At 40.4% G+C, this 27,820-nt stretch overlaps 1 protein-coding gene across 8 annotated transcripts in view; it reads right to left on the bottom strand.

The window, feature by feature from the left end:
- Positions 1–27,820, bottom strand: part of LOC134353612 (protein kinase C-binding protein NELL1-like) — a 1,036,586-nt gene that overhangs the window by 811,267 nt on the left and 197,499 nt on the right. For all 8 annotated transcript variants that reach the window (XM_063061731.1, XM_063061736.1, XM_063061735.1 and 5 more), the window contains exons 7-8: positions 16,153–16,235; positions 3,772–3,900 (exon numbers count right to left, since the gene is read on the bottom strand). In XM_063061731.1, coding sequence (XP_062917801.1) covers positions 3,772–3,900; positions 16,153–16,235 — 212 coding nt within the window. The remainder of the gene's footprint in view (positions 1–3,771; positions 3,901–16,152; positions 16,236–27,820) is intronic.

The raw sequence follows: 27,820 nt of genomic DNA, 5'->3' as shown, positions 1-27,820 counted from the left end.
CAAAGTCAGCAAGGTTTCTTTAAGGGGAATCTTACTTGACAAATCTGTTGGAAATCTTTGAGGAAATAACAGGCAAGTCAGACAAATGAGAGTCAGTGGATGTTGCTTACTTGTATTTTCAGAAAGCCTTTGACAAGATGCCGCACATGAGGCTGCTTAACAAAATAAGAGCCCATGGTGTTATGGGAAAGACACCAGCGTGGATAGTATTTTGGCTAATGGGCAAGAGGCAAAGAGTGGGAGTAAAGGGAACCTTTTCTAGTTGGCTGCTGGTGACTAGCGGTGTTCTGCAGGGGTCAGTGTTGGGACTGCATCTTTTCACATTATATTTGACTGATATGGATGTCGCAATTGATGGTTTTGGGCCAAGTTTGCAGATGGTTCAAAGATAGGTGGAGGGACGGGTAGTGTTGAGGAAGTAGGAAGTCTGCAGAAGGACTTAAAGTATATTGGGAGAATGGATAAAGAAGAGGGAGGTGGTATTTAGTGTAAGGAAGTGTGTGGTCATACACTTTAGTAGAAGGAATAAAGGTGTAGACTACGTTTTAAATGGAGAGAAAGTTCAAAAGTCAGAGGTGCAAAGGCACTTGAGAGTCCTTGTGGAGGACTCCCTAAGAGTTAACTTGTAGGTTGAGTCAATTGCAAAAAAAGGCAAAATGTTAGCATTCATTTTGAGAGAACAAGAATGTAAAAGCAATGATGTAATGATAAGGCTTTATAAGCACACTTGGAGTATTGTGAGTAGTTTTGAGCATTGAAGAGGGTCCAGAGAAGGTTCATGAGAATGATGTCAGGAATGAAAGGGTTAACATTTGAGTAGCGTTTAATGGCTCTGGGCCTGTACTCACTGGAATTTAGAAAAAAAAGATGGGGGGGATGTCACTGAAACCTATCAAATATTGAAAGGCCTAGATAGAGTGGATGTGGAGAGGAAGGGTCCTGTACTGGGTGAGTCCAGAACTAGAGGGCACAGCCCCAGACTACAGCAGGGGTTCACAACCTTTTTATTCCATGGACCCCTACCAATAATCAACGGGTCTGTCGACACCAGAATGGAACCTCTGGACTAGAGGGACATCCATTTAGAACAGAGTTGAGGTGGAATTTCTTCAGCCAGAGGGTAGTAAATCTGTGGAATTCATTGCCACAGGTGGCTATGGAGGCCAAGTCATTAAGTACATTTAAAGAGGGGGTTGATACGTTTTTGATTAATCAAGGCATCAAAGGTTACAGGGAGAAGGTGGGAGGGGAGAACAGAATTGAGAAGGATAATAAATCATTCATGACACAGTAGTAGTGAAGACTCGATGAGCTAAATGGCTTAATTCCGCTCCTACCACTCTATGTCTCATGGTCTTAACAGCTTTTCCAGCTGTCTCTATCATCAATAATTCACTAACAATAACAAAAACTGCTTAAGTACACAAATAATAAAAAGAAGGAAACATTTCAAAATTAAATTATTGAATTTATCCCAAAACATGTATCAGATGCTCAATCATATTTCATTAATGGAAAGTAATGGACCATTAACCTCCATTATCCAGGCCAACAACTTCACTGTAAGGAATGGAGCCAAAACAAGAAACCATGATATGTCACTGAGTTCAGGACTAAAGGTCAGATTTGCCAGCACCATATCTCCAGTGCATTCTATAGTCTGACACTGCAATACTCTGGTGCTTATCTCAGAAACATGTTGGTCATCAAGGTGCATGTGGCCAATGGTATCCTTTCATTCTGTCGTACTAATGGCAGATGACCTCTGCTCTGAACCACCAGAAAAATATTGGTGAGAGGTCAACCACCTCAAACATCAACTCTTCAGATGCCATCTGAACTGCTGAGTACTTCCAACCATTTCCTATGTTCCTCTCAGATTTCCAACATCATGTTTTTGAAATGAGTAAGATTACCATTGACATAAGACTGTCCAGTGTCTGAGCAGAATACTCCTGCTTGACCAGGATGTGGAATCCAGCTAACGAAACTATTTTCAAGATCAAAAGTCAGCAGCAAGAGGTGAGGTATGTCAAAGGGATGCAGAAGGGATGACATAGTTCCAAGCTCCAAGCAGCAAGATAGCACAGATGCTTTACATTTAAGGTTTCCATGGTTCTAAAACCAAGATATCAACAGCTATGCTCTGATCAGTTAATATTAACCTTCCTTGATTGAGAACTGAGGAAAGTTATCAGTACTGACAGACTTTTACCTTTTATATTAAATATATGCTGGCAGGAACTTCCTAATCAATATACGTTTTCATCAAGGCAATTGACTCAGTACAATCTATATTTTGTTATTCACTTCCATGAAACTTCACTCTCTAACTTACCTACAATTTTTAAGATTGCTGCCTTTTCCTCAGCAATTAAATAGCATATGCAGAATATCCTAACTGATTCATTGTTCTGAATGAACAATTGTCCTGAAGAAGGGTCTCAGCCTGGAACATCAACTGTTTATTCGTCTCCCTGGAAGCTGCCTGACCTGTTGAGTTCCTCCAGCATTTTGTGTGTGTTGCTCTGGATTTCCAGAATCTGTAGAATTTCTCATGTTTATTCATTCCTATTCCTCCTACTTTATCAAGCTTTTACATCAGAATGGTCACAGCAGTTAATTTGACAACTCATATATAATGAGAAATGCAAATTTATAAAAGAGACAACAGATATAGGCTCTCACTTTGTTAATGCTTCCAGTCAATGGGCGTGTGATTAAAGTGCTTCTGCTGTAGAGATTGCGCTGTCGTCTCACCTAGCCAATTAACTATGGAAGGAACAATTCACTATGGAAGGAATCCCTAGCTCATAAAAATACCCCTCAGCAAATTCAATATGTTAACTCCAACAGTTAAAGCTAAAAAGATTAGTGGTCTACTTAGAATTTGCTTCCTTCATAACACCTGTGATCTTAACAGCAGAATTTTCAGGCGCTGCCCATGATCAATTCTTCCCGTAAGGATCCCAAAAAATGTTTTTCCTATGATAGCCTTTCTGCCAACTAAGTTGACAGCCAGCAGAGACACAATAACTTAATTAGAAACCCCACTTTTTTGCTTTTCAAGGGTAAAGAAAGAAAACTGAAGGCACTGGGATCTGGAGCAGGACAAAATGCAAAACGCTGGAGGAACTCACCAAACTAGGTAGCATCTCAAATAGCTGACATTACAGATCGAGAGTCTACATCAGAATTGTACAGACCAGTGTGGGGAAGGATGAGGCAGGAGTTAGCAAGTGAGAGGTGTGGAGTTGATGGGTAGGTGAAATCAAATGGGGAGGGGAGTGTGGAGGTATTGAAAGAGGTGATTAGTGCGGGCAAAAAGATACAGTTTATGGGAAAGGAAAGTGAAGAGTTGAGTGAGAAAAGTGGAATGGTGGGCAATGGAAACAGTGGGGGGAGGGAATAGGGATAATAGTGAGTAAAGTGCAGTGTAGGGAACAGGCAGATGGAACCAGAAAGGGGAGCAAACTTCCAACCTCCCTTTCCACCTCTCTGGATAAACCTCCCAGAGACCTTATCCCACCATGACGAGACATGGCCTTATCCACACCCACACAAATTCACCCTGGCCTTGGGACATGGAAAATAGCATTGCTTCAACTGGGCAGGAAACTGCAATGGAGTTTATGGTAGAAACTTTCTCTTAAATTGTCATTTGTTCCCCACTTCCACAGAGATCCCGAGCTGCCCAATCCTTGCAAAGAGTACAATGGACATTATGCACTTTCAGGCCACTCAGATCAAATCACCCCACAAGCCACTGACCTTGCAGGTGCAGTTTTTGCATTTCTCAACCCAGGATTCCATGCTGCGGTGCACCTCTCTGTTCACCCGACAGGTCTTCTCACAGTAGCAGCTCTCCAGCTCATTCAGTCGGGCCTCAGCATAGTTCAACTGCAATAGTATGATTAGCAGTGAGATTATATAAAATCAATGTCAAATGAAAGCCCATGTCACTGATCCATGCCACCATGTACCCCAAATAAGTCTCTTCCCATTCAAATTATCCGAAGGTGCCCCACCCCTTTATTCCTTCCTTCATAATATACATTACAAAATAAGCTAATTCTCTTGTGTCAATCTGCTTTCTCTCAGTCTTCCCCTTCTTCACCAAATCTACAGTCCCTAATCTGGAATTCCCTTTGAAGTTCCCAAAAAGGGTTCCAAAGTATTGAAGAACCCCAATTAAATCTACAAAAAAATATATCCAGGTCCTTCCTATCCTTCTCAACCTGTCTACAATCTTTTTGACATAGTTACCCTCACCAAGCTCATCCAATGCCTTTCAGATTCAGACGTACTTATCACATGTACTTCAAAACACACGGTGAAATGCATCGTTTGTACCAACTTACCCAAGGATGTGCAGGGGGTAGCCCACAAGCGTCATTACACATTCTGTCATCAGCATAGCACACCATGCTCGGCAGAACATAACAATAATATCACCTATGTGGCTCACTATATTTTTGTTTTGTCTGACAAATCTCCTCTGTAGCGTCTTGATTCTTTGCTTCTACATTACCGTCACTGTATAAATGGCCGCAAAATGCTTTGCCATGCTCAAAGCAAATTCTATACCTCAAACAGCTATTTCAACTATATTCTTCAAGTTGTTGCTTCTGAATTACTTGGATTTATTGGTGGTCATATTTATGGCTCCTTGCTTTGATATGTATATAATAAGCATTTTTATGCAAGTTAATAAGAAATATCTTGGTGTTCTGTTCATTTTAGTGAAGTCAACTTCCAGAAATATTATCTGATGTCTTTCCCCACATACCCCGTCCCAAAAGATTCAATAAGGCTAATAGATTCTTCACACCACAGGGGGCAAGGTATTTGGACCAGGCATCAGCAATTAAAGAGGAAAGCTTGTATTAAAACTGGAGTTGCAGAAAGCTGACGAATGATAGTCTCTAATACTTCTTCCCAATGTATAAACATCACGATAAACTGCATTGAAGCAATTTGGAAATCTGATTAAAGAAAATAAAGACAAAATTGCTGGTAATAAATAAAAGTAATGCTTCAGGTTCATGACATTTCAATTCTAAAGTTCCAGATTTGCGTCTGCTAAATCTACAAACGTTAATGGTAAAATTCTGCTTTCTCCAAATTACACACAATCATTTAGCTAGCTTCGGAAGTAAGGAAAGAACAAGAGATTAATTAATTTTATAGCTCCTTCAAACTGCAGGCAAAGACACAACAGGGTGGGCCTAACTTCCTTCCAGTCTAAGCTCCAAATCCACATGGAAGGAACAAATTTAGCCACTTGCCATCAGTTAGGAAATCAAAAAAGCAGATGAAATTGGCACTGCTCTTTTTACACATTTCCATCTGAATGCAAGTGAAATTAAAGATAAGGCAATTTTTAAAGATTAGCAATTAAAAACGAAATTGCTAGAAACTCAGCAACCCAGCTGGCAATTGTGGAAGAAATCTCAGTAAAAACTTGACGTCCATGATCTTTCTTCCGAACAAGTTCCTGACAAGGCACATTAGCTGTGACTCTCATCACAGTCAGTGTCTGAATTACTGGGTTTTTTCCACCATTTTGTTTTTATTTTCCACATCTGCTGGTTTTTTTGATATTTATATATATATATATATATATATATATTATATATACATAAATATAAAAGACCTGCATAAGGAAATTTCTGGATACTGTGGGCATGTTCTACATCAGAGGAAATCAGAAATGCAATTGAAAGGAATCTCTGCGATATAAAAATGATAAAGAGAAAAAAAGATGCAATGCTAACTTCTGACAGGATGCCACACAAAACAGAAGCTTTTCATTGTATCTTGGTATATATGACAATAATTAACCCATATATGTCACATTCATGGCCAATGCAAATGTGTAAGAGTTTCACTTGTAGATTTGAGAACTCTTAGCATTAAGCAAAAAAAAACGTAAAACCAAAAAATGTAAAAATGTAAAACTGAAGTTGCTTCAGAATTCCATGTACAGATAGTCAAGTTATAGTCACAACTGGCTGCAAGGTTCAATTATGCTTGTTGCATTCAATTTGTAACATTCCCAATGCACTTATTGTTTCAAATACTGGAAATACAACACAAATATGTGAAGTTCTCAGCTGGTCAAGTAGCCTTCATGGGGAAAGAAACAGTCAGTATGACATCTTCCATCAGAAGTAGAAAAGTACAAAAAGGATGTTAAATGGGGAGAAGAGGGAATATCAGTGAGATGGCATACAATAAAGTTATTATTGGTAAGAATTACTTCAGAAAATAATAATCAGATGCAGAAATGAAGAAAAAAATAAACAAGAAATGCCACGAGCAATGTGGAGAGAGAAAGGAAAACAAATGGAGTGTTAATTGAAATTGTTTATTTCAATGATCGAGCTCAGAGGTATGCAGTGTGACTAGACTGAAGACCAGGTGCAGTGCCTTAAGCTTATATTGGAGAAACATTGAGGAGCAGAGAGAGAAGTGAGAGTGGGAAAGGTACAGAGTATTAAAAAGTGACAGGCAACTGGAAGCTCCTGGTAGCCTGCACGGAGATGTTCCAAATGCTGTCACCCAATGTGTATTTTGTTTCTCCAATGTAAAGACAATGATATTGCGAACACTGAATGTAGTAGATTGGAAGAAAATTGCAAGGGAATTCACCTGTAAGTACTGTTTGGACACTGAGATCACAGGAAGAGACAAGGTAAATGGACATGTGTTGTACCATGTTATATAGGAAAATACCAGGAGAGGGAGTCATTGGTAGAAATGGTGGGGTGGCTTAAAGAGGCATGGAATGAACAGAGCAGTTGCCTGTTGCTTGATTTCTCTTTCCTATTACCACTGCTCTTGGTCTCCAACCTTTGGTTAGGGTACGTTGCAGTCCTGAGACCCCAATATTGAATTTAACCATCTCAGGTAGTCATATTTTTATTCCCTTCTCTCTCTCTCCACACTTGTGTCCATGTTTCAATTCTTCTTTATCCCCCTCCTGTCTCTAACTGCTGATTCTTCAAGTAATAGTTTTTTTGACAGCTTTGATCTGCGACCTATAATAAACATACTCAACCTCACACTTCCCCTGCAACTTGGTTTCAGTTTGCCAGATGAAAGACCTTAACCCAAAGCACGCAATGTTTCTCTCTCCACGGATGCTACTGACCTCTGAAGCATTTCCAATTAGTTGTTTCAGTTTCTGCATTTTTTTTCCCTCTTTAATTCCTGGCAGTTTTTAAAACTCAGTTTTTATTTCTCTACCGATGCTACTGGGCTTTCTTGGAGTGCTCTTTTATTTAAAATTTTCAGTATCTTTCAAATTCTAACTTTGAATTCCAGCAGGTTTTATTTTCCTCTCCTCTGTTCTCCTTCTATCTACACTTCCTTCAAATAGATTAAGCACCACTCAATGCCCTCGCTGAATCAATAACAAACTGTGTCATGCATCTATTCCTCGTCATCACCCTATCAGAGACCTTCCATATTCTCTCCATCTGCAAGATAAAACATTATTTTCCACACTTTTCCAGTTCTATACAGAGTTCATAATCACTGAAACATCAACTCTGACTTTCTTCACAGATGCTGCCTGACATGCTGAGCATTTCCAACATTTTTTTCTTTTTAGATTTTAAACCAAAGTAGTTTATATCCAATGAAATATTTATGAACAACATGAAAAAATATTTTTTTTTCTGCTGCTGCCAATTCCTCAGTTAATTCTCCTTTGTTTCATTCATTAAAAAACATAAGCAAACACAAAATGAATATTTTACTTCAGGCATGAAATAGATGCTCACCCCAGAGGATCAGAGGCCTAATTGAAGCAGCAGTATCTCATGACTGTACAATCACTATTCCATCCTTCACCTTCCATAAACATCAGTGCATGGAACTCAGGAGAAGAGTTAAGTTCATCAATGATTAATTCAGTAGTATAGAATAACAACTGTCTAGCCCACATGCACAGAAGTGGCTCTTAACCACTATAAAATGACCTAATTATTTATATTGCAATCTCTACCTTGAGACAATTCATGTCAAACTTCATCCCCAGCTGGTAGCCCATCTTAGTAATCTATACTCCGCCTTGAACGATGTTCCACTCAGGCAATGGAAGTGAACTTTGGCGGTAAGAGTTCAAGAGTCCTACAACCCGGGATAAAGTTCCGGGAAGGTTAGAATTAAGCCTGGAAGTTGCAACACATTCTTTGGGGTTCTAAAGTTTTTCTGTCATTCATTACTTGGGATCTTTCTTCTGTTTTATGGATGTCTGCGAAGAGTAAGAATTTCAGGCTGTATACATTCTCTGGTATTAAATGGAAGCATCGCAAATACCCTCAGCAGTAAGGCTACAGAAGTTCAACAGGGTCACCCTTCATCACCTTTCTCAAAAACAATTGGGGCTGGCACATAACACTGTCACTACTCAACAGGAAAAAAAAACAATTGCCCCCACCCTGTCAGGGCACAACCAGGTTCCCATCCACCCTAATATCAATAATCTATATGATTTTCAGCTCATCATTGCATTATATCTTGAGATATTAAAATCCTTTTACATTTTTGCACCTTTTCAGTTCTATATAAACTACCTTCATTGATATTATGAAAGAGAGTGTCTTGGAGGTTTCAAGATGATAAGGACAGATCCCAATTAGATGTATCCTAGGATGCTATGGAAAAGGTCAGAAATTCTGGGGGACCTAGCAGAGATTTTCTTTGTACTTTCCTTAGCCAAGCGCAAGTTACCAGAAGAGTGGAACATGGCTAATGTTCTACCTTTACATAAGAAGGGTAGCCAGGGAACTACAGGCTGAGGGAAAGCTAATAGATATAAAATTCTGAGATGTATAGGCAGGGAAAACATTTTTTTTTTCTCCAGGGTGGAAATATCAAGTGCTCAAGGGCATTGGACTAAGATGAGAAGAAGAAAATTTAAAGAAGGTCTATGAGATTATCTTTTACTCCTGGTGAGTTGCAGATGCCTGGAAAACACTGCCAGAGGAAGTAGTAGGAGGAGATATGGTAGCAACAGTTTAACAAGTATTTTGAGGGGCACCTTGAAAAACAGGAATGGAGGGAGATAGACCACATGCAGGCAGATGTGATTAGATTTCATTGGCATCACAGTCAGTATAGACATTAACATAAACAAGTGTGAAGTGTTGCAATTTAGGAAATTAAACCATATCACCTCATGCACAGTACACATCAAGAGAGTGACGTAGCGCAGAGAAACCAAGTACATAGGTCTGCAAAATGTCAAAGTAACGAAGCTTACTGTAGGAAGGATGAGATTCAACTAGAGAGCACGCAGAAAAGATTTACAGGAATTCTACCAGAAGAGAAGGGCTTAAGTTCAGAGGTCAGACTGGACAGGCTGTGATGTTTTCCCTGGAGTGAAGAAGGCCAAGGGATGACCTTATGGCGGTTTATAAAATCATGAGTGGGGTAGATCAAGTGGATGGTCACAGTGATTTTCCCAGGGAAACAGAATCTGAAATTACCAAACGAAAGTTTAACTTGAGGGAGTAAAGATTTATGGTGGATCTGAGGGATTCTTTTTTTTCTGCACAGCAGGTATGGTACAAGCTGCCAGAAGAAATGCTACAGATGAATATAATTACAATACTCCAAAGAAATTTGGAGAAGTTTATGGATAGAAAAAAAATTAGAGAGATCTGGGCCAAACACTGGCAAATAGGAATAGCACAGGATATTGATATGCACACTGAATTGGGCCAAACAGTTCATTTTCATAAATTTATGAATCAACAGCTCTTGTTGAACATGTGTAACTGGAATTGTTATTGGTACTGGCTTATTATTGTCACATGTACCAAGGGGCAGTGAAAAGCTAGTCCTGCATACTGGACATACAGATCAAACCATTACACAGTGAACTGAGGCATTACAAGGTGAAACAATAAGCAAATGTGCAACAGCTACAGAGAAAGTGCAGTGCATGTAAAACAATAAGGTGCAAGATCAGAACAAGGTAGACTGTGAGGTCAAGAGTACATCTTATCGCACTAGAGAACCATAACAGTCTTCTAACAATGGGGTAGAGCCCGGTGGGATGTGCTTTCAGGCTTTTGTATCTTTTGCCTGATGAGAGAAGGTAGAAGAGAGAATGTCCGGGTTTTTTGGTTATGCTGTTGCTTTACTGAGGCAGTGAGAAGAGCCCATGGTGGGGAGGCTGGTCTCCCTGATGTGCTGAGCATTGTCCACAACATTCTGCAGTTTCTTGCAGTCAAAGAGTAGGTAGAGCAGTTGCCATACAAAGCCACGATGCATCCAGTAGGTGCATTCTATGATGCATCACTAAAATGTTAAGTTTTATGGGGATATGACAGGTTTCTTTAGGGTCTTGAGGAAGTAGAGGTGCTATTAAGCTTTCTTGGTCGTGTTGTCAGTGTGGCTATACCATGACAGGCCATTGGTAATGTTCACTCTTAGGATCACATTCTTTATTTTTCCCTCTGCCCTTTTAAGAAGCTTAGAAATTTTAAACACCGGAACAGTCTTTGAAAATGGAAGCTCCAATTGAAAATTGATTTTTTTCCCTCTTAAATTCACCTATGGGAAGAATAAACACTCAGGAGTATTAAAAGATATGTACGCATCATAAATAAAGGTATCTGCTTCATTTCTGTGGATGTGTGCCAATATGTAAGTAATTATTTTAAAATTCCAAGATAAAATTTATTACCAAAACTCATTGCACCTCATCTTGGAGAGAAATTCTCAACATATTATGCAGTGTTAAAAAAACACTGAAGCAATCTGAGAAGGCTGGAATTAAATCATAGCCCTGAAGTCACTCCGAAGTTGGTTTATTTTTGTGCATTATATATGCAATTTTATTTGGCTCTCTGTTCCTTCTCCCCCCTGCATCTACCCGTAACTACTGCATTAGAAATAAGTAATAAATCTAATTCCACAATGATATAAACATTTATTTTCTCATAACTCATGCACTAAAATGGCTTCGCTTAACCCTTGCAATTCTGTGTTGATGCTGTTAACAAAAGATTTTCATGTAGGCACCTCATACAGAAAACTGTGCTCTTAGGAAAAGCTGGTTCTAATATTTGTTTGTGATTGGTGCACATTAAGTCCAAGTAACTTGAGGAGTCCTTGCACTTGCTAAGATCTACCAGTACTTGTAGGATTATGCCTACGCAGTTAAGAAGAGCTGAGAAGTTATTATGCACCAGCAGAAGCATTAACAGCAGGGTCAGCCAAATTATCTCACACAATCATCACGTTCGAGTTCAAGAGGAAGAGGTGGATACATGCACAGAGGTGCTGCCTGCACACTACAGTAGAGGTCGATACCAAAGATCAGAATCCAAAGGCCAATCAGAAATTCAGAAGTCAAGGCATGATGGCCTAAGATTAGAGTCTGGAGATTGAAGGCTCAGAGTCCTGTCCGGGAGACGGAGGATTGTTGTGTGTGGGTGGAAGGGAGGAAAGGGGCTTGTTTTGCTGTTGTTATTTTGTTGATTGTTATGGTCTGTTTTACTCTGCTGAGTATTGTGGGCAGGCTACACCAGCAGTGAAATGTGTGGAGACACTTGTGGGCTGCCGCTAGTGCATCCTTAGGTGTGGTGGTTGTTAACACAAACAGGGCATTTCACAGTATGTTTCGAAGTACCTGTGAAAATAAAATATGAACCTGAATCAAAGAGCAGTAGGAACTGGCATCCAGAAAAGACCATTGCCTGCAATCATGCACAGGGGAAATGATACCAGTGTTACAATAAATCTATTGATCTGACAGAAACTGTCATGATCAGTGGAAACAACATCCAATCTCATCCATCAACTGTTGCATGAATAGACTGGCATTTCTCCAACACTGTTCTAGTATTTGGACAAACCTTTCTTAAAGGTTATACACTTACAGTCATTGAACTGTTGCATTAGGGTATAGAAGTGCTATTTTTCTTATAATTTAACTTTCCTATGCTTGCTTGTATTTTATATAATCACCTACAGTATATACATATAATTGTTCACTGAACTTTCCAGTAGTTTTTTCTGTATTTTTATAGAAGCTATTAGTTTTCTGTAGCAGGAGCCAGACCACTTCAATTTGGCTTTTTATAGGTTCAAATCATTCAAATTTTTGGTTATCTCTAGTCTGAGACAACTATGACTACTTTTTCTTGATCATATTCTATTGTTCATGTAACACTTAGTAAAAGTGCTGTCATTAAGTTTATGCCTTATTCTTGACATCTGAAGAACCTTTGAATAGCAAATGCATCAGATTCCGGATACAACGTAACCATGACAGAAAGCAGGCACTAATGGAACGATCATGAACGATGTGTAGTTTTGGTCTTAACTGGTTGTGCAAAAAGTATTTCCCGTTGATTTGTTTCCTGCCAGTTTTCAAAAAGGAAACCAAGAAGGCTGGTAACAAAGGGAAGGCAATGTTGAAATGATGTCACTAAGGATTTAGCTTAGTCATAGCCTCTTGTGTATGGTAGTGGTTGCTGGGAGGTCAACATTTAACACTCAATCTTTATGAGTGTAGAGGCAGGAGAAAAGTTATTCTCAACACACGCTGCTGAGCTTGTTTTGAGAGCAGCTCAAACATAGGGAATGAGCAAAAATCAGGGAAAAGCAAAAATATTCCCAAACAAGGACATTGCAAAACCATTAATCTGCCATGCAGAGACAGGATTGCTGAGGTGACAACTGCCTTTCAAGGAGATGTGATGGTGGCTTCTACTTATTAAGAAAAAGAAACATTCACAATCTGCTGCCATTCAGCTGCAAAACAGCACAGATTTGCATTTCTGGTCAGATGCTAAATGCATTTCATTGGCTTTGTATCTGTACTCGGCACAATGACAATAAAGTTGAATCTGATCTAATCTATCAATTCAAAATACAGTGCAAGTTAGCTTTGCTCGTGAGTGTAGCAGAGCACCTTGCATTGAACAAGAATGGCTTTTTCAGTGTCTGTGGACCTGCAATCCTTCGGACAAGTAGACTTGAAGATGGCAGACCAAATTCACAAATGCTCTGAGCCCTCGCAGCCACAGTGAATTATTGCCAATTTCAAGAGATTTTATGATCAGTGGTGGTCCCCAACATATTGCTGTTGGGGGAGTAGGCAAAAATAAAAAATAAAAAAAACAGTTAGGTGTTAAAGGTAAAATGGTGAGACTCCTTACGAAACAACCATGATTTTTGCTCATTCCCCATGTTTGAGCAACTCTCAAAACAATCTCTGCAGCGTGTCCTGAGAGTAACTCTTCCCCTCCCTCTACGCTCATAGAGATTGCAACTTATGATTCCAGGTCTAACCACTGGCAATGTGTTTCACTGCTATTGTGTATGCTCTGAAGTAGGCTCCTCAAGTGTTACAAGGTTTGCCCTGAGGCCTTCTGTCAACATGTGCCTCCTTCTTCTTCAAGAGGCATACACTGTTGGAAAGCTTCAGGGAATGCTTTGTAACCCAGGGTCACTTGGGCAGCCCATTCCAGAAATCTCGAAATATCAATATCTATCTATCTCTCTCTCTCTCCCTCCCTCCCTTTCTCTTCCCTCACACTCTGCCTTCCACTGTGCTGTTGCACCAGATTGTGTAGCTTAGAGTAGCAAGCCCTGTAGTGCCCTTCAGGACATTCTGAAAGCAGATTCATATCCCGGAGCACTCTGCACTCTGCCCAAAGCCTCCTCATGACTGCAGCTACAACTATGAGCTCTGCCACAACCAGGTCTGAAGTAAACAAGGAAATAAGGAGAGATTGCTCTTGGGGAGAAGGTTGGTTAGATTTCTAGCATTTCTTCTCTCATTGCAATCATGGTAGTGTTTGGTGTGTTTATAAAGGTCTCTGGTAATTGCTGTGTAACATTACTCTGACTTACAGGATTCTGCACAAATCAGTTGGTCTTTGTGTCTATTCAGCGGACACTCCATTTGCAGTGTTTCATAACAACACGCACGGCAGAGTGAACTCATGTAATAGAAAGGGAGTGGAGGACCCATGGGCAAAAGGCATGTCAGCCTAGGATATTCAGGAATCGAGTGCTCAATCTAAGCCTTAAAAGCATAATATAAAATAGGAATAAAATATTCAAGAGAGAAGTAACTAGATTTTCCAACACTCCTGTTGGCAGGGTACCTGCAAAGGTCAATTCAATGTTTAAAGCTGCTTGCCCCAATTCAGGAACAGTTATTACCGTCAGGCTCTTGCACCAAAGAGGATAACTTCACTCAACTTCACTTGCTCCATCATTGAAATGTTCCCCAACCTATGGACTCGCTTTCAAAGACTCATCATCTTATGTTCTCAATATTTATTGCTTTTTTTTCTTTTTGTATTTGCACAGCTTTTTGCCTTTTGCACATTTGTTGATCATCCGAGTTAATGCAGCCTTTCACTGATTCTATTATGGTTATTATTCTATTATGGATTATTGAGTATGCCCACAAGAAAATGAATCTCAGTGTAGTATCTGGTGACATATATGTACTTGGATAATAAATGTACTTGGGACTTTAAAGGAGCTCTGGACTAGAACATAGCCCTGATTTGACACCAAAGAAATCACAAATATTGTGTGTTTTAAGTCAGCCATAGTCAGCTTAGCTTCCATAAATTCTGCTCAAAATGTCCATTTTATAATATGCATTGTGGACTGCAAAAATTCTTTTTGCATCCTGCATAATCTTAGTTAGAAATCTTTCATGCTGGTGGGAAATTATCAAAAAACCCATACTTACAATGATTTGTTTTAATATCAAATATTTTTGGCAAAATGTTGCATTGGTTCAAAGACATTAGATCAAGATTGAACTGCACCTTGATCTCAATTCCAGAAAAGATTAAAAAGTCACCATTTAATACGCTTCAATATGCTGAAATCATCTTCCAAACTGAAATGAAAATGAGGTTTGGTTATCAATGTAATCTGAAAAGCTTTACTGTGCAACTCGGATTGGTTTGAATATATTTTTCAAAGAAAAATGATAACACACCTCCAAGGAAAAATGAAGGACAATTAAATATATCAAGCTTTCCATCTATCATTCTTGTCAAATTCAATTTATCCATTTGGGGTTGGAATAAGAAGAGGGGGTTCCAATGAACAATCACCTTTCTTTGTATTTGAAGACTACTTTCATGAAGTAGTAAAATCAGTGATCAAAGGAGGACATTCAAGATTAAAAGATACTATAGAACTATCAAAGGTAAAACATTTGCTCTGGCAGAGATTCCAGGAGAGAGGGGTAGCAGGAGGGAGATAATGTTCTTAAAAGCAAGAAGAAATATTCAGACAGCATGAACCGCCAGAAGGCTGTTAGCACTATTCAGGGTCAGATGTATTTCAACCACCTGCAGCCCAATTCCTGCTTGTGGAATGGCCGCAGCAGTGAGGACATTTGGGAGTCACAGCTGTGGGAATCTGGTGAGAAGTGAATTCGGGCAGTAAGTCCCACACAGCCAACCCACTCATTCTTTAATGGTGTCAGATTCGCAAGCTGAGCAGTTGTCATGAATAAACCTATCATAAGTTTAGGAGAACAAAATATTTACCTCATTTAAAAAATAACATTGTTCACCTTGTTTATAATGCTCTAGTCTTCCAGCTAAATCACAAATCTATGCTGACCATGAAAGTAATCCTAAATTCATGTTGTGCATCCTAGAGTTTGGGGAATGCAGAGTAATACACACGCAAAATGCTGGAGGAACTCAGCAGGTCAGACATCTCTGGAGAGGAATAAACAGTCAACATTTTGGACCAAGACCCTTCATCAGGACTGGAAAGGAAAGGGAAAGAAGCCAGAATAAGATGGTGGGGGGGGGGGGGGAGGGGAAGGTGTACAATCTGGCAGGTGATAAGTGAAGCCAGGTGAGGGGAGAAGGTAAGGTGTTGAAGAGAGAGGGGATGAAGTGAGAAGCTGTGAGGTGATAGATGGAAAAGGTAAAGGGTTAAATAGGAAGGAATTGATGAGAAGAGTACAGTGGAGCATGAGTGAAAGGGAAGGGAGGGGCACCAGAAGGAGGAGATTAGGAGTTGGAGAATGCATCTGTGAATCCATTTATTCAATGGCTATTTGAAAGGTTAAAGCAAAGCCAGGTGGTTTAAAGTTAAAAATACCATAAACCAGCATTCTGGTAAACTCACTTTGGTTGTCATTTTCGCAAGCAGTTCCTGCAGATCCATAATGCCTTGCACCAGGTTAAGGAAGTCGCTGCATGTTGGACATGCTCCAAAATGGCAAGAGTAAAGAAAGGACAAAAACATAAGAATTGAGGCACAGACTATATAAGATACAACACTGTTGACACTATTGCCAATCATTATTTCAAAGCATCCATTTTACTTAGGTTTCCATAGCAACAGCAAGAAACCACATTCTGCTATGCAATGCCTCCAAAACAATAAATAACACTGGCATGCACAATATAACATTATACTCTTCCAATTTAGATGGGCATGATTTTCACAGCAATGACAAAATAAGACTCCAGTTGTCACTATGGAATTTGTAGCAAACCTGTTTGAAAGCAGACATTCCGTGAATTTGTATTCCTGCATCATCTCCATTCACTCCCCTGGTGCAAGTTGTCAACAGAATTTTATTTAAATGTTGTTGATTTATTCTCAAGCTGTATTCTGTTTTCATGCCACTGAAAGGATACATCTCTGAAAGGTTTATAGCTCTACACAGAGTTTCTATAAAAAAATTAGGTTTTTTGAAGTGGTTAAGTTTACACAGCCTTGGTTATCAGATTTAAGGACATGGGCACAGAAGGAACAGGAGCAGGATGAGGCCATATGGTCCCTCAGTCCTGCTGTTTCAGTGAGATCACATCTGATCCGATCTTGCCCTTGGTTTTATTCTCCTCTGTTCCTTTCACCTTCCACATGGACGATAAATCTAGCCCACCCTTGAATACATGCATTTATTCTGTATCAGCAGTTTTCAGCATAGGGATTCCAAAAAATTCACCAGCTTCAGAGAAGAATTCACTCCATGACGCACTTGAGTGTCCTCTCAATCTGAAAATATGCCCCAGTTTTAAATACCTGCTCTTCAAAGGGAAGCACATCTTCTCAGCAACCAACCTTTCAAATCACTTTAGAACCTTATACGCTTTCAGTTTGATTACCTACCATCCTTCTGAACTGAAATGAGCCAGAGTCAACCTCATCAACTTTTCCTTATTCAACTAACACATCAGTTCAGGAATCAACCTACTGAATTTTATCTGAACTGTATCCAGTGCAAGCTCTTCTCCCCTGAGACAAGGCAGCCAAAACTTGTGCAGTCATCTTTTCTGTATCACCTGAGTAAATGCCTTCTGGAAAATTAAATGTACCATATCTACTGATTCTTCTATATTCAGTAACCTCATTATATTCCCATGAACTTCTAAGTTTTTCAAGCATGATTTCACTCTCAGAATACCATGTTAACTCTGCTTGACTGTAATTATTGTTTTTAATGTAAGTTCTGCTACTGCTTATCCAATAATGGCTTACCATTTCTTCATAATGATTTATGTTGATGACTAGTTCAACTGGATCATTATTTCCTGCTTTTTGCCTCCCTCTTTTCTTGAATAAGATAGTTAAATTGGCAGTTTCCCTATCTGCCAGGATCTTTCCAGAGTCTAGGGAATGTGGGAAGATCAGGAATACAAGGGGATCTTGTAGCTTCCAATCTTATCAAGCACCTCTTTTCTCGTCAGTGACGGTTTTAGGTACTTCCCCCTCCCCACCCCACCCCCCCATCCCCTCACACCCTTCCCCTAGCTTTTTCCTACTATTGTTGGGATGTTTTTAGTTTCTTCCACTATGAAGATAAACTGCATATAACAAATTTGTACAAAGTCTGTTCCTTTCCTCATTCCCATTTAATCATTCCCCAGTCTAATCCTTTAAGGGCTCATCATCTAAATACGACGTTCATTTTTATTTATTTGTGGAACTGCTCACCATCTGTTTTTGCACTCTTGTTAGCTTCTCATCATAACCCATTTTCCTTCTCCAAAACAGGACAAAGACTAATGACAAACAAGAGAAAATCTGCAGATGCCAAAAATCCAAGCAACACACACAAAACGCTGGAGGAGCTCAGCAGACCGGGCAGCACCAGTGGAAAAAAGAACAGTCAATGTTTTGGGCCAAGATGTCGACTGTACTTTTTTTCCAGAGATGCTGCCTGGCTTGCTGAGTTCCTCCAGCATTTTGTGTGTGTTGCAAAGACTAACGACTCATTTTCATTAATTGATCAACACCTATAACAATCAGTGATTATTGCTGCAAATACTTTAATAATGTAGAATATTTTAATTTTACATTAATGTGTAGTTGTTGTGCATAGCATGCTATAATTAGAGAAAAAAATCAGCTTTTGTGAGCATTTAAGTACAATATCTACTCAGTGATCACAATATTAGGCACAGGAGGTACCGAATAAAGTGGCCAGTGATTGCATGTTCTAAATTTGGCATGTTGTACATTCAGAGATGCTCTTCTGCACTCCACTGTTGTAATGCTTAGTTACTGAGTTACTGTCGCCTTCCAATTAGTTTGAACCAGTCTGACGATTCTCCTCTGGCCTTTCGCATTAACAAGGTATTTCGCCCACAGAACTGCCACTCACGGGATTTCTTTTCCCCACCATTCTCTGTAAACTCTAGAGACTGTTGTGCGTGAAAAAAACCAGCAGATCAGCACTACTCAAACCATCCCATCCAGCACCATCAATCATGCCACAGTCAAAGTCACCTAGATCACATTTCTTCCCCCCCATTCTGACATTTGGTCTGAACAAAAACTGAACTTTTGACCATGCCTGCATACTTTTACGCATTGAACTGCTGCCACATGATTAGCTGATTAGGTATTTGCAGTAACGAGTGTACAAGTGTACCTAATAAAGTGGCCACTGAGTGTAGATCTTGAAACAAGAACAGACAAGATGTGGAGTACAGGGACCAAGGTGCAGGATTCACAAAAGTCTCATATGTGGGTACAGCCAGTAAGTAGGAACGCTAAACTTTTTTTTTGTGGATGGTGAATGAAATAAAAGTAGTCAGACTGTGCTTAAATCAGTGACAGGACTGATGGAATATTAGGCTTATTTAAGAAAAAATGCAAATGCCTTCAAAGCTATATAAAGTAAGTGCAAAGGATTAACATCTAGAATATATGTACAATATATAAACACAAGAGATTTTGCAGATGCTGGAAATCCAGAGCAACACACAAAAAGTTCTGTAGGAACCCAGCAGATCGGGTAGCATCTATAGAAATGAACAAGCAGTCGACGTTTTGGGCTCAGACCTTGCTTCAAGACCGGAAAGAGAGGAGGAAGACAAAAGAATAAAGAAGTTAAGGGGAGGGGAAAGAGGACTAGCTAGAAGGTGATAGATGAAGGCAGGTGGGTGGAAAATGTAAAAAGAATTTGATAGGAAAGGAGAGTGGACCATGGGAAACAGGAAAGAACGAGGGACATTGGGGGAGATGATAGGCAGCTGAGGAGAGGTAAGAGGACAAAGTGGGAAATAGAAGAAGAGGGAAGGAAAAGAAAAAATAAATTGCTGGAAGGAGAAATGAATGTTCATGTCATCAGGTTTCCTAGACGGAATATGTGGTGTTGCCCCTCCGCCCTGAGAGTGACAAGTTGGACAATGGGAATATGTTTTACCTCATGGGAGAACCTACAACCTGGCTTCACAGATGAAGTCTTTTATTGCTTTAAGAGAGTTGCAAATCTTTGGAACTCTTCCTCAAATGGTGATGGAAACAGAATTATTGAATACTCTTAAAGTAAAAGAATGTGTGGGCACGTGGACAAGTGGTTAAAGGCATTCGACTAGCGACCTGAAGGTCGTGAGTTTGAACCCCAGCTGAGGGAGCGCGTTGTGCCCTTGAGCAAGGCACTTAACCACACAGTGCTCTGCGACGACACTGGTGCCAAGCTGTATTGGCCCTTGCCCTTCCCTTGGACAACATTGGTGTCATGGAGAGGGGAGACTTGCAGCATGGGCAACTGCTGGTCTTCCATACAACCTTGCCCAGGCCTGCGCCCTGAAGAGTGAAGACTTTCCAGGCGCAGATCCATGGTCTCGCAAGACTAACGGATGCCTTTATTTATAAAAGAAAATATATTTTTGGTGAGTGAAGAGTGACAGGAAATGGGAATACAGAAATGGGACGACAATTACATCAACCATGAACTTCTTAAATGCCACAGTGAAATTAGAGGGCCAGTAGCCTACTTTTACTGTTAATGTCCATGTTCATATCAGAATTAATAATCACACCTTTCTTGATCCGAACAAGACTTCAAAAGTAGCATGAACCTTTCTTTGGAGTTTCAGTACATTCCTTGGCATTCACCAAGATTCTGAAGATCACCAAAATATTCCAGAGGCCAGGGGCCAGTGCACCCCATCTTCACATCACTATTATAATGTGAAGAGTGTGTTTACTAGTCCGTTGAAAGCAGCTTCTGCAGTGCCAGTCATCGATTGGCCCATTCAAAGGATGCAGCAGCTCTTTCCCATTGGTTGTCTTGTGTACCTTGGCAGCAGAGTCCAGTTTCTGGTGCCACAGGGGCTTCTGTTTATCTCTAGACACTCATCTTCACACTAGGTCGCGACCAGTGCTGAAGAACCATCGGGAAAGTATGCTGCAGATATAGGAGGGTCCACACACACACACTTAGCGAAGCATCTGGTTGTTGAATGTTTAGCTTTCTCGTTCTGTAACTTGGGGAAACTTAATGAGGTACTTGTTGAGTTTGAAGTGTTACTGAATGTTTAATATCTTAATTTGTTTAACTTAGGGTGCCTTACATGTTCGGTCAAATGTTTTACTGTTTGTCTGTAAATAATAAGCTTATTTGCAATCAGTGTTTGCTGTCTCATTGATCAAACCCCTGAACCTGTTCCCTCGTAACAATTATCGAGCACTTCAATCTAAAAACCGGTCCCATGGTGCTCAAGACAAAAAGGGTCTCTCAGAAGACCATTAGCCCCAGCTCCATCCACTGTCCTGTCATAATTCCAATACAGAAGGTGTAGTACTTTATCAGGCTGGGCTTGTAGATCTGTCAAGCACAGCACCTCATTGCTTCCATTTAAACGCAAGGTGAAATTATATAAAGTTCAGATGTGGTGTATTATAGAAACAGGACCTTTGGCCCATCACATCCATGCTAACCATTCTGAACACATTTATGCTAACCCTGTTCTCCAACATTTCAGAATCAGGTTTATTACCATAGACTTGTATGATGTGAAATTAGTTGTTTTGTGACAGCAATACAGTACAAGGATATAAAATGATGTTAAACAATGCAAGGTAAAGGAAAAAAAAAACAAGATACGTGGATCATAATCTGAGTCTTGCCAACTCAAATTCTCCTCTAGGTGGTCCTTAAGCTAGAGAGTCATTGCTTCTTTCACACTAATGTACAGGTGGTCAATGGATTGCAATAGGGCTCCATTTGCCATCTACTGCTCATAACCCAAACCGTTCATAAATGAGAAATGGAGAAAAACTGTGTTTGGGAAAGTGAGCAGATAGAGGAAGTGCAGCCTCCAGCTGGACTCATTGTCAGTGAATGAACAATTGAGTCTGCGCAGGGCTCCCTGCTGTACTCAGGATCAATCCAGCCTCGGGTGATCACGGAAAGGGAAAGAGGTGGAGGGCTGGAAAAAGGCGGCACTTGGAAATACCTTGTTTTCACAGCAGCTGGTAAATCTATCCCCAAGCACCCCACCAATCTCCCAAACACTCATTTCTATGTATGGGCTGTCCCTAAAATCCAGTGTCCGTGTCCTCAGAAGGGGATTTAACACGCATTGCAAACACCAACTGCTGGATTAATTCAGATGAGAAAAGACTATGCAAGTCAGTGCTTTGATGATGAATGAGCTTAAATGAATCTCACAATTTGCAATGCACTCGCTTCTGATTTGTTATTGCTGCAAAACTGAATAAGAACAAAATATTGGAAGAAAGATGTCTATCCACATGTCTCCATTTCAAAACAAACACCATTTTAAACTGGCAATATCTCAAGGTAAAGAAATCAACTCACTGGAAAGAGATGGACATCGTGGAGAATGAACTTTCCTTCCTGTACATCTTAGTGATGATTAATATTTAAAATTGTGAATCATGAAATCTTAATTTTGATTCCCCTGTTTAAAAATTCATGTTTGCATTTGTACTCCTGACATAAAACAAGATATACAGCAGAGGATGTAATTTTGCAGCTCACAACATTTTTGCATCTGTATTAACAAGGTGTTTCCGCACTGAAATATGTCACCTCTTTCTATCTCCTGTGAGCAGTTTTCAGGTTTGGGGAAAAACCCATCGTTAATGGGAAATGTGGTGTCAAGAAATAGCTCATTAACAAGGAAAGGTACTCAAGATTTTATAGCTACAGACCTGTTAAGTATATTAGAGCCATTTATGTGTCAATGCAAGAATCACTCATTACTTTAAAAATGGCTGGTGCTGAGGATTAATACAGCAGCGTCCAAATAATGCAGCCTTCTTTCATTTGCCATCACAGTATCAAATTCTCCTCCAACCATCAAATTAACCAAATGAAACACTCCAAATTTATTTGATTTTCATTGGTCATCAGTCTAACACAGAAAATCTCAGAGGTAGTAAGAAGACAATGTTTTACAGATGGGAACAACCAGTGGTGATTCAATTAAGTTAACCAAAGTTGAAGGGTCACGGCCATCTCTGGCACCAGGGTACATAGTATTGCAATAGGCTGACAAATCCCTCACCAGCCCTTCACATGAGTTAGCCAACCCTGAATGAGGAATTACAAAACAGGTAGAAAAGGCTCCAAGAATTTCAAAATACTCAAATGTTACTTCTCTAAGGATCATCATCTTGTCACAGTGGGGAGGTTTGTGAGTTCCTGAGATCCCAGGAATAATGCTGTCTCTTAGCTCCAGGTAGGGTCAATTATAGTGGTAATATTAAGGAGGGGGGGGAGGGGTTGCAGACATAGAAAGATCCAAAGATCCAACCGAGACCTCACTGGTGGAAGATGATGACACATCACATGGCAGTGAAAGGCAGAGGATGGCTGCATCAATGAAGGATCCCCAGTTGACTTGCATTCCATGCCACTAGATTCTACCCTCTCAAGGGCTGGCTTTGCCCATGCATCAGCCTCCCCATGTTAAGCAAAGTCTGGCACAGACGTTCTCCATTAAGGGAAGAACGGATTGCACAACTCAACGTTAAGACAGCAAGGATGGAAAAGACGAGGCAAAGTGTTTGTAAACATTACAAATTATAATTAGTATAGCAATGATCTCCTTTCAGTGTCATAACTTCTGTCACCTGGAAAATCAAATCATATACTCTGCTGACTTGCACCTATTTTAAATTTGCTGGGTCAAAATCCTGGAACTTCCCTCTTAACATTACCACGTGCGTCTCAGCACTGCACAGCCTACAGTCAACCCCATCAGAAACAAACACCATCTGTTAACACATCTTCCTCCACAAGTCAATGTTTGCGACTAGAAGCAGAACTATAGTAAATAAATAATTATATTGAATTGTGTCAATTCAACTGACAATTTCATTGAAATTTATGTAAAGAGTCTCATGGATAATTTTCACGTTTATTTCTAAGAATTCTGTAAAAACAAAAACGATTCATTTTTTATCTGATAAAATGACATCTACGCTGATATCTCACACAAGAATATGAGTTCTAATCTTCAAAGAAAGGCACCAAAATTGATAGAACATTAACATTTAAATTGAAAATGTTGACCATGTTTGTATTTAAGTGCAAAGCAAATCATTTTCATGGCTCAGATGTTTTCATCGATGATAAGACTTCCTTCACTAGGTGTTTGAGGAAAGTTCACTGCACCACTTCTTCACATCTCAAGTGACAGCCAAACTGACAGCATTGGTTAAAAACCATTACGGAAAGGCAAGTTATACTATAAATGTTGTGTGACTGTAATACAGCATTGGAAGGTTCTAGGAGGCAAGCCAACAGGATTGAATTTTGACGAGCATAAAGGGAAGTTATGAAGGAATTATCCTCACTCAGCAGTAGTTTTGCACCTGCTTCAGTTTAGCTGCCCTCCAAGAGGACCACAACCTTGTCGTAGGGGTTGGAGGCTTGTGTGCCTCAATGACCCAGAAAGCTATGTTGGCTGGAATTATGCTTTTGTGCTTTTGCTCTTGATAGGGTCACCAATGCCAAACAGGGCAAAGGGTAGAGGGCAGACTAAGAGTGGTCCACCAGTCCTCCAGGGCGAACAACCCTGAGTGGTCAGAAACAATTGTTATGGAAACAGCAATGAAGAATCCTCCTATATCTTGTGCGATTGAGAACCCTGAACCACACCTGGGGCACAATAGAGAAGATGGCCAAAAACTGAAAGAGATAGAGGAGCTTCATTACTGCCCTAAACGCCAGCAGCGTAAAGGCATTAACTAAGTCTGTTTAGTAGCAAATAAAGCAGAGCCAATATTCAGCTGGTTCTTCGCTTATTGAAGGACTGCATCAAAATTTCAAAGTAAATCTATTATCAAGGTATGTATACAGCGTGTGGTGCGTGGCCAAGTGGTTAGGGCGTTGGGCTCACGATCTGAAGGTCGTGGGTTCGAGCCTCGACCAAGGCAGTGTGTTGTGTCTTTGAGCAAGGCACTTAACCACTCACTGCTCCAGTCCACCCAGCTGAAAATGGGTACTGGCAAATGCTGGGGGTTAACCTCACTGGCGTTGTCCTATCTGGGGGGGGGGGGGTGGGTCTCGTACTCTCAGTCGTTTCACACCACCGAAACCAGCATAAGCACCAGCCTGATGGGCCACAAAGGCTCGGGACAGACTTTGACTTTTTTTTGACGTATACCGTACCCTGAAAAAGTATTTCGCCCCCACTACTGTTTTCAGATTTTACTCTCTCCTTCTCTAAATTTAAAATATAATCAGGCAGGATTTTTTGAGCTAATCTACAAAACATTGTGCATTCTGTCAAATCAAAAGAAAAATTCCAAATCTGTCTACAGTTTACTAAAAATTAAAAACCAAAATTTTGAGGATGAAGTACTCATACCCTTTGTAATTACTATGCTAATTTTCCTCGGGTGCGATATATTGCCTTACCCCACCCAATTTGTTGATGTAGAAAATTGGAGGGTTACCCCTGAATAAATATCCCTCCTCTCTGTAAGGTCCAACAGTATGGTAGGTTTTCAACAGGCCAAACCAAAATGAAGACGAAAGAGCATTCAAGACGAGTCAGGGAATAGAGAAGCACAAAACTGGAGAAGGGTACAAGACCATCTCAAAGGCACTGAGCATACCTCAGAACTCAGTGCAGTCTATCATGAAACAGTGGAAAAAGTATGAAATCACAGCCACACTGCCTTGGTCAGTGCGCCCCTCTAAACTTATTTGCCGGAGAAGTAAGGCATTCATAAGAGAGGCTACTGTGATGCCAACATTCACTCAGAGTGAGCTTCAGAAGTCAGTGGCTGCAACTGGAGATGAAGTTCATGGCTTCACAATCTCTAAGACTTTGCACAAAATGGTTATTTATGGAAGAGTTGTAAGGAGGAAGCCCTGGCTAATAAAAACCATATCCTTACCCATAAAGACTTTGCAAGGTGTCATTAGAAGATACAAACACTAAGTGGTACATGTGACCAGGTAACACCATCCCCATTTTAAAGTATGGTTGAAGTAGCATCATGTTATGGGGATGCCTGGCAGCAGGGACTGGAAACCTGGTCGGGATTGGTGAGAGGATGGGTGTTTCTAAATACAGAGAGATCCGATAAAAACTTGCCCGTCTTTGCAAGAAAGCTTAAACTGGGGAAGAAGTTTGTCTTTCAGCAGGATAATAACCAAAAGCACACTGCCAGATCAATCATGGAGTGACTTCAAATGAAGAAAATTAATGCCCTTGAGTGGCCTAGTCAGAATCCTGACCTTAACCCGATTGAATATCTCTGGCAAGACCTCAAAATTGCTGTCCATCACAGCTCCCCAACTAACCTAGCACAGCTTGAACAATTTTGCAAGGAGGAATGAAATAAATCTTGCTCCATCACATTGTCAAAGTCAACAGGGACTGATCCAAAAAGGCAACTGGCCGTAATAGCTGTGAGAGGTGGTTTAACTAAGTAGTAAGCAAACAGCAATGAATACTTTTGAACAGTAGCCATTTCAGTTTCTGAATTTTAGATTTTCATGCTTTACAATTGTCTCTTTTTTTTATGGTTCTACTGTGAAAAAGGAGCATGTGATTCACAAATAAACAGTCTCAGTTTAATTGATCAAAATCCTTGGTTGTAATACTCCTTTATGTGAACAAAGGGTTGGGAGCCAAAAACATTTACAAGGCACTGTATATCACCATATACAGTGGACTCTGGTTTATTAGAACGTATCGAGATCAATACATTTTGGCCCAATTAAGCGCCAGCCCCAATTAGCTAAAGACTCAAAGAATTGATCAGAAAGGTAAATTTAAAAAAGTCAAACTAGCATTTGAGTGAGTAACAAATTATATATTTATTGAAATACAGAAGAAATTAGAACACTACCAATACTACTCATTGACTTCTCTAACTTCCGTTAATGCCCCACCTCCCCTTTGTGCCCCATAACTTATTTATTTATTTATTATTCTCTCTTTTCCCCCCCCCACCCCACCCCCCCTTTTTTCCTCTCTTCTTTCTCCCTCAGTCCCTCTCACTATAACTCCTTTCCCATCCTCTGGGCTTTCCCCCACTCCCCCTTTCTTTCTCCCTAGGCCTCCCGTCCCATGATCCTCTCCCTTCTCCAGCTTCGTATCCCTTTTGCCAATCAACTTTCCAGCTCTTGGCTCCATCCCTCCCCCTCCTGTCTTCTCCTATCATTTCGGATCTCCCCCTCCCCCTCCCACTTTCAAATCTCTTACTAGCTCTTCCTTCAGTTAGTCCTGACGAAGGGTCTCAGCCCGAAACATCGACTGCACCCCTTCCTAGAGTTGCTGCCTTGCCTGCTGCATTCACCAGCATTTTTTGTGTGTGTTGCTTAAATTTCCAGCATCTGCAGATTTCCTCATGTTTGTGCAATACTACTGGTGGTTATCCATCATATCTGATGATGACAGGAAACCTGTGCCGGAGAGTTTTGAAGTGGAAAAGCCATTGCACTGGGGTGCTTCCACTCTCTCAGAAGTCTGGGTTCAGTGGGACGAGCAGACATCACAACTAGGGTCTTTCCTGTTTGCAGTTTATGACCATGGCTTCTTCAGTGCCTTGTCCTTCGTTCTCCAAGTACTATTGCAGAACCGCCTTCCTGGCCATTGAACCTCACTGTACATCTCATCCGCCCAGTCCGCCAGAGCTGACTTCACACGCTAGGACAGGAATGTCCCCATCTTACCAGGGTAAGAGACCTGCCAGCTATCCTCACCTGGTTTAGCCCATCTGTCAAACTGGTAAACTGGGGTGTGGCCGCTGTTGCATTGCAAGGAGTCACTTGGAGCCACAGGTGAGAGCTGAGTATCTGGTGGGGACCAAAGGTAACATTTAAGATGATTGTCAACACCTTAAAATTCTTCGTAGTTCCTAACTTGTTGAAGTAGTGATTGTTTCATTTTCACTCCTGGCCACTTGTGGCATTTCCAAGTCTGAATGCTTGAAACCGCAGTGAACAAAACCATACTGAATTGTCTTGGTGCTCATTTCTCACCAACTATCAGTGACAAAAATCACTGCTTCTTGAACACAAACACACATAACTGGCGCTATTTAAAAATTCTTTGCTCTA

This window comes from Mobula hypostoma, chromosome 11 (genome assembly GCF_963921235.1).
Source record: "Mobula hypostoma chromosome 11, sMobHyp1.1, whole genome shotgun sequence".
Taxonomy (NCBI): Eukaryota; Metazoa; Chordata; class Chondrichthyes; order Myliobatiformes; family Myliobatidae; genus Mobula; species Mobula hypostoma.
Note: the sequence above shows the minus strand (reverse complement) of the source record. Positions and strands in the feature narration are given on the sequence as shown.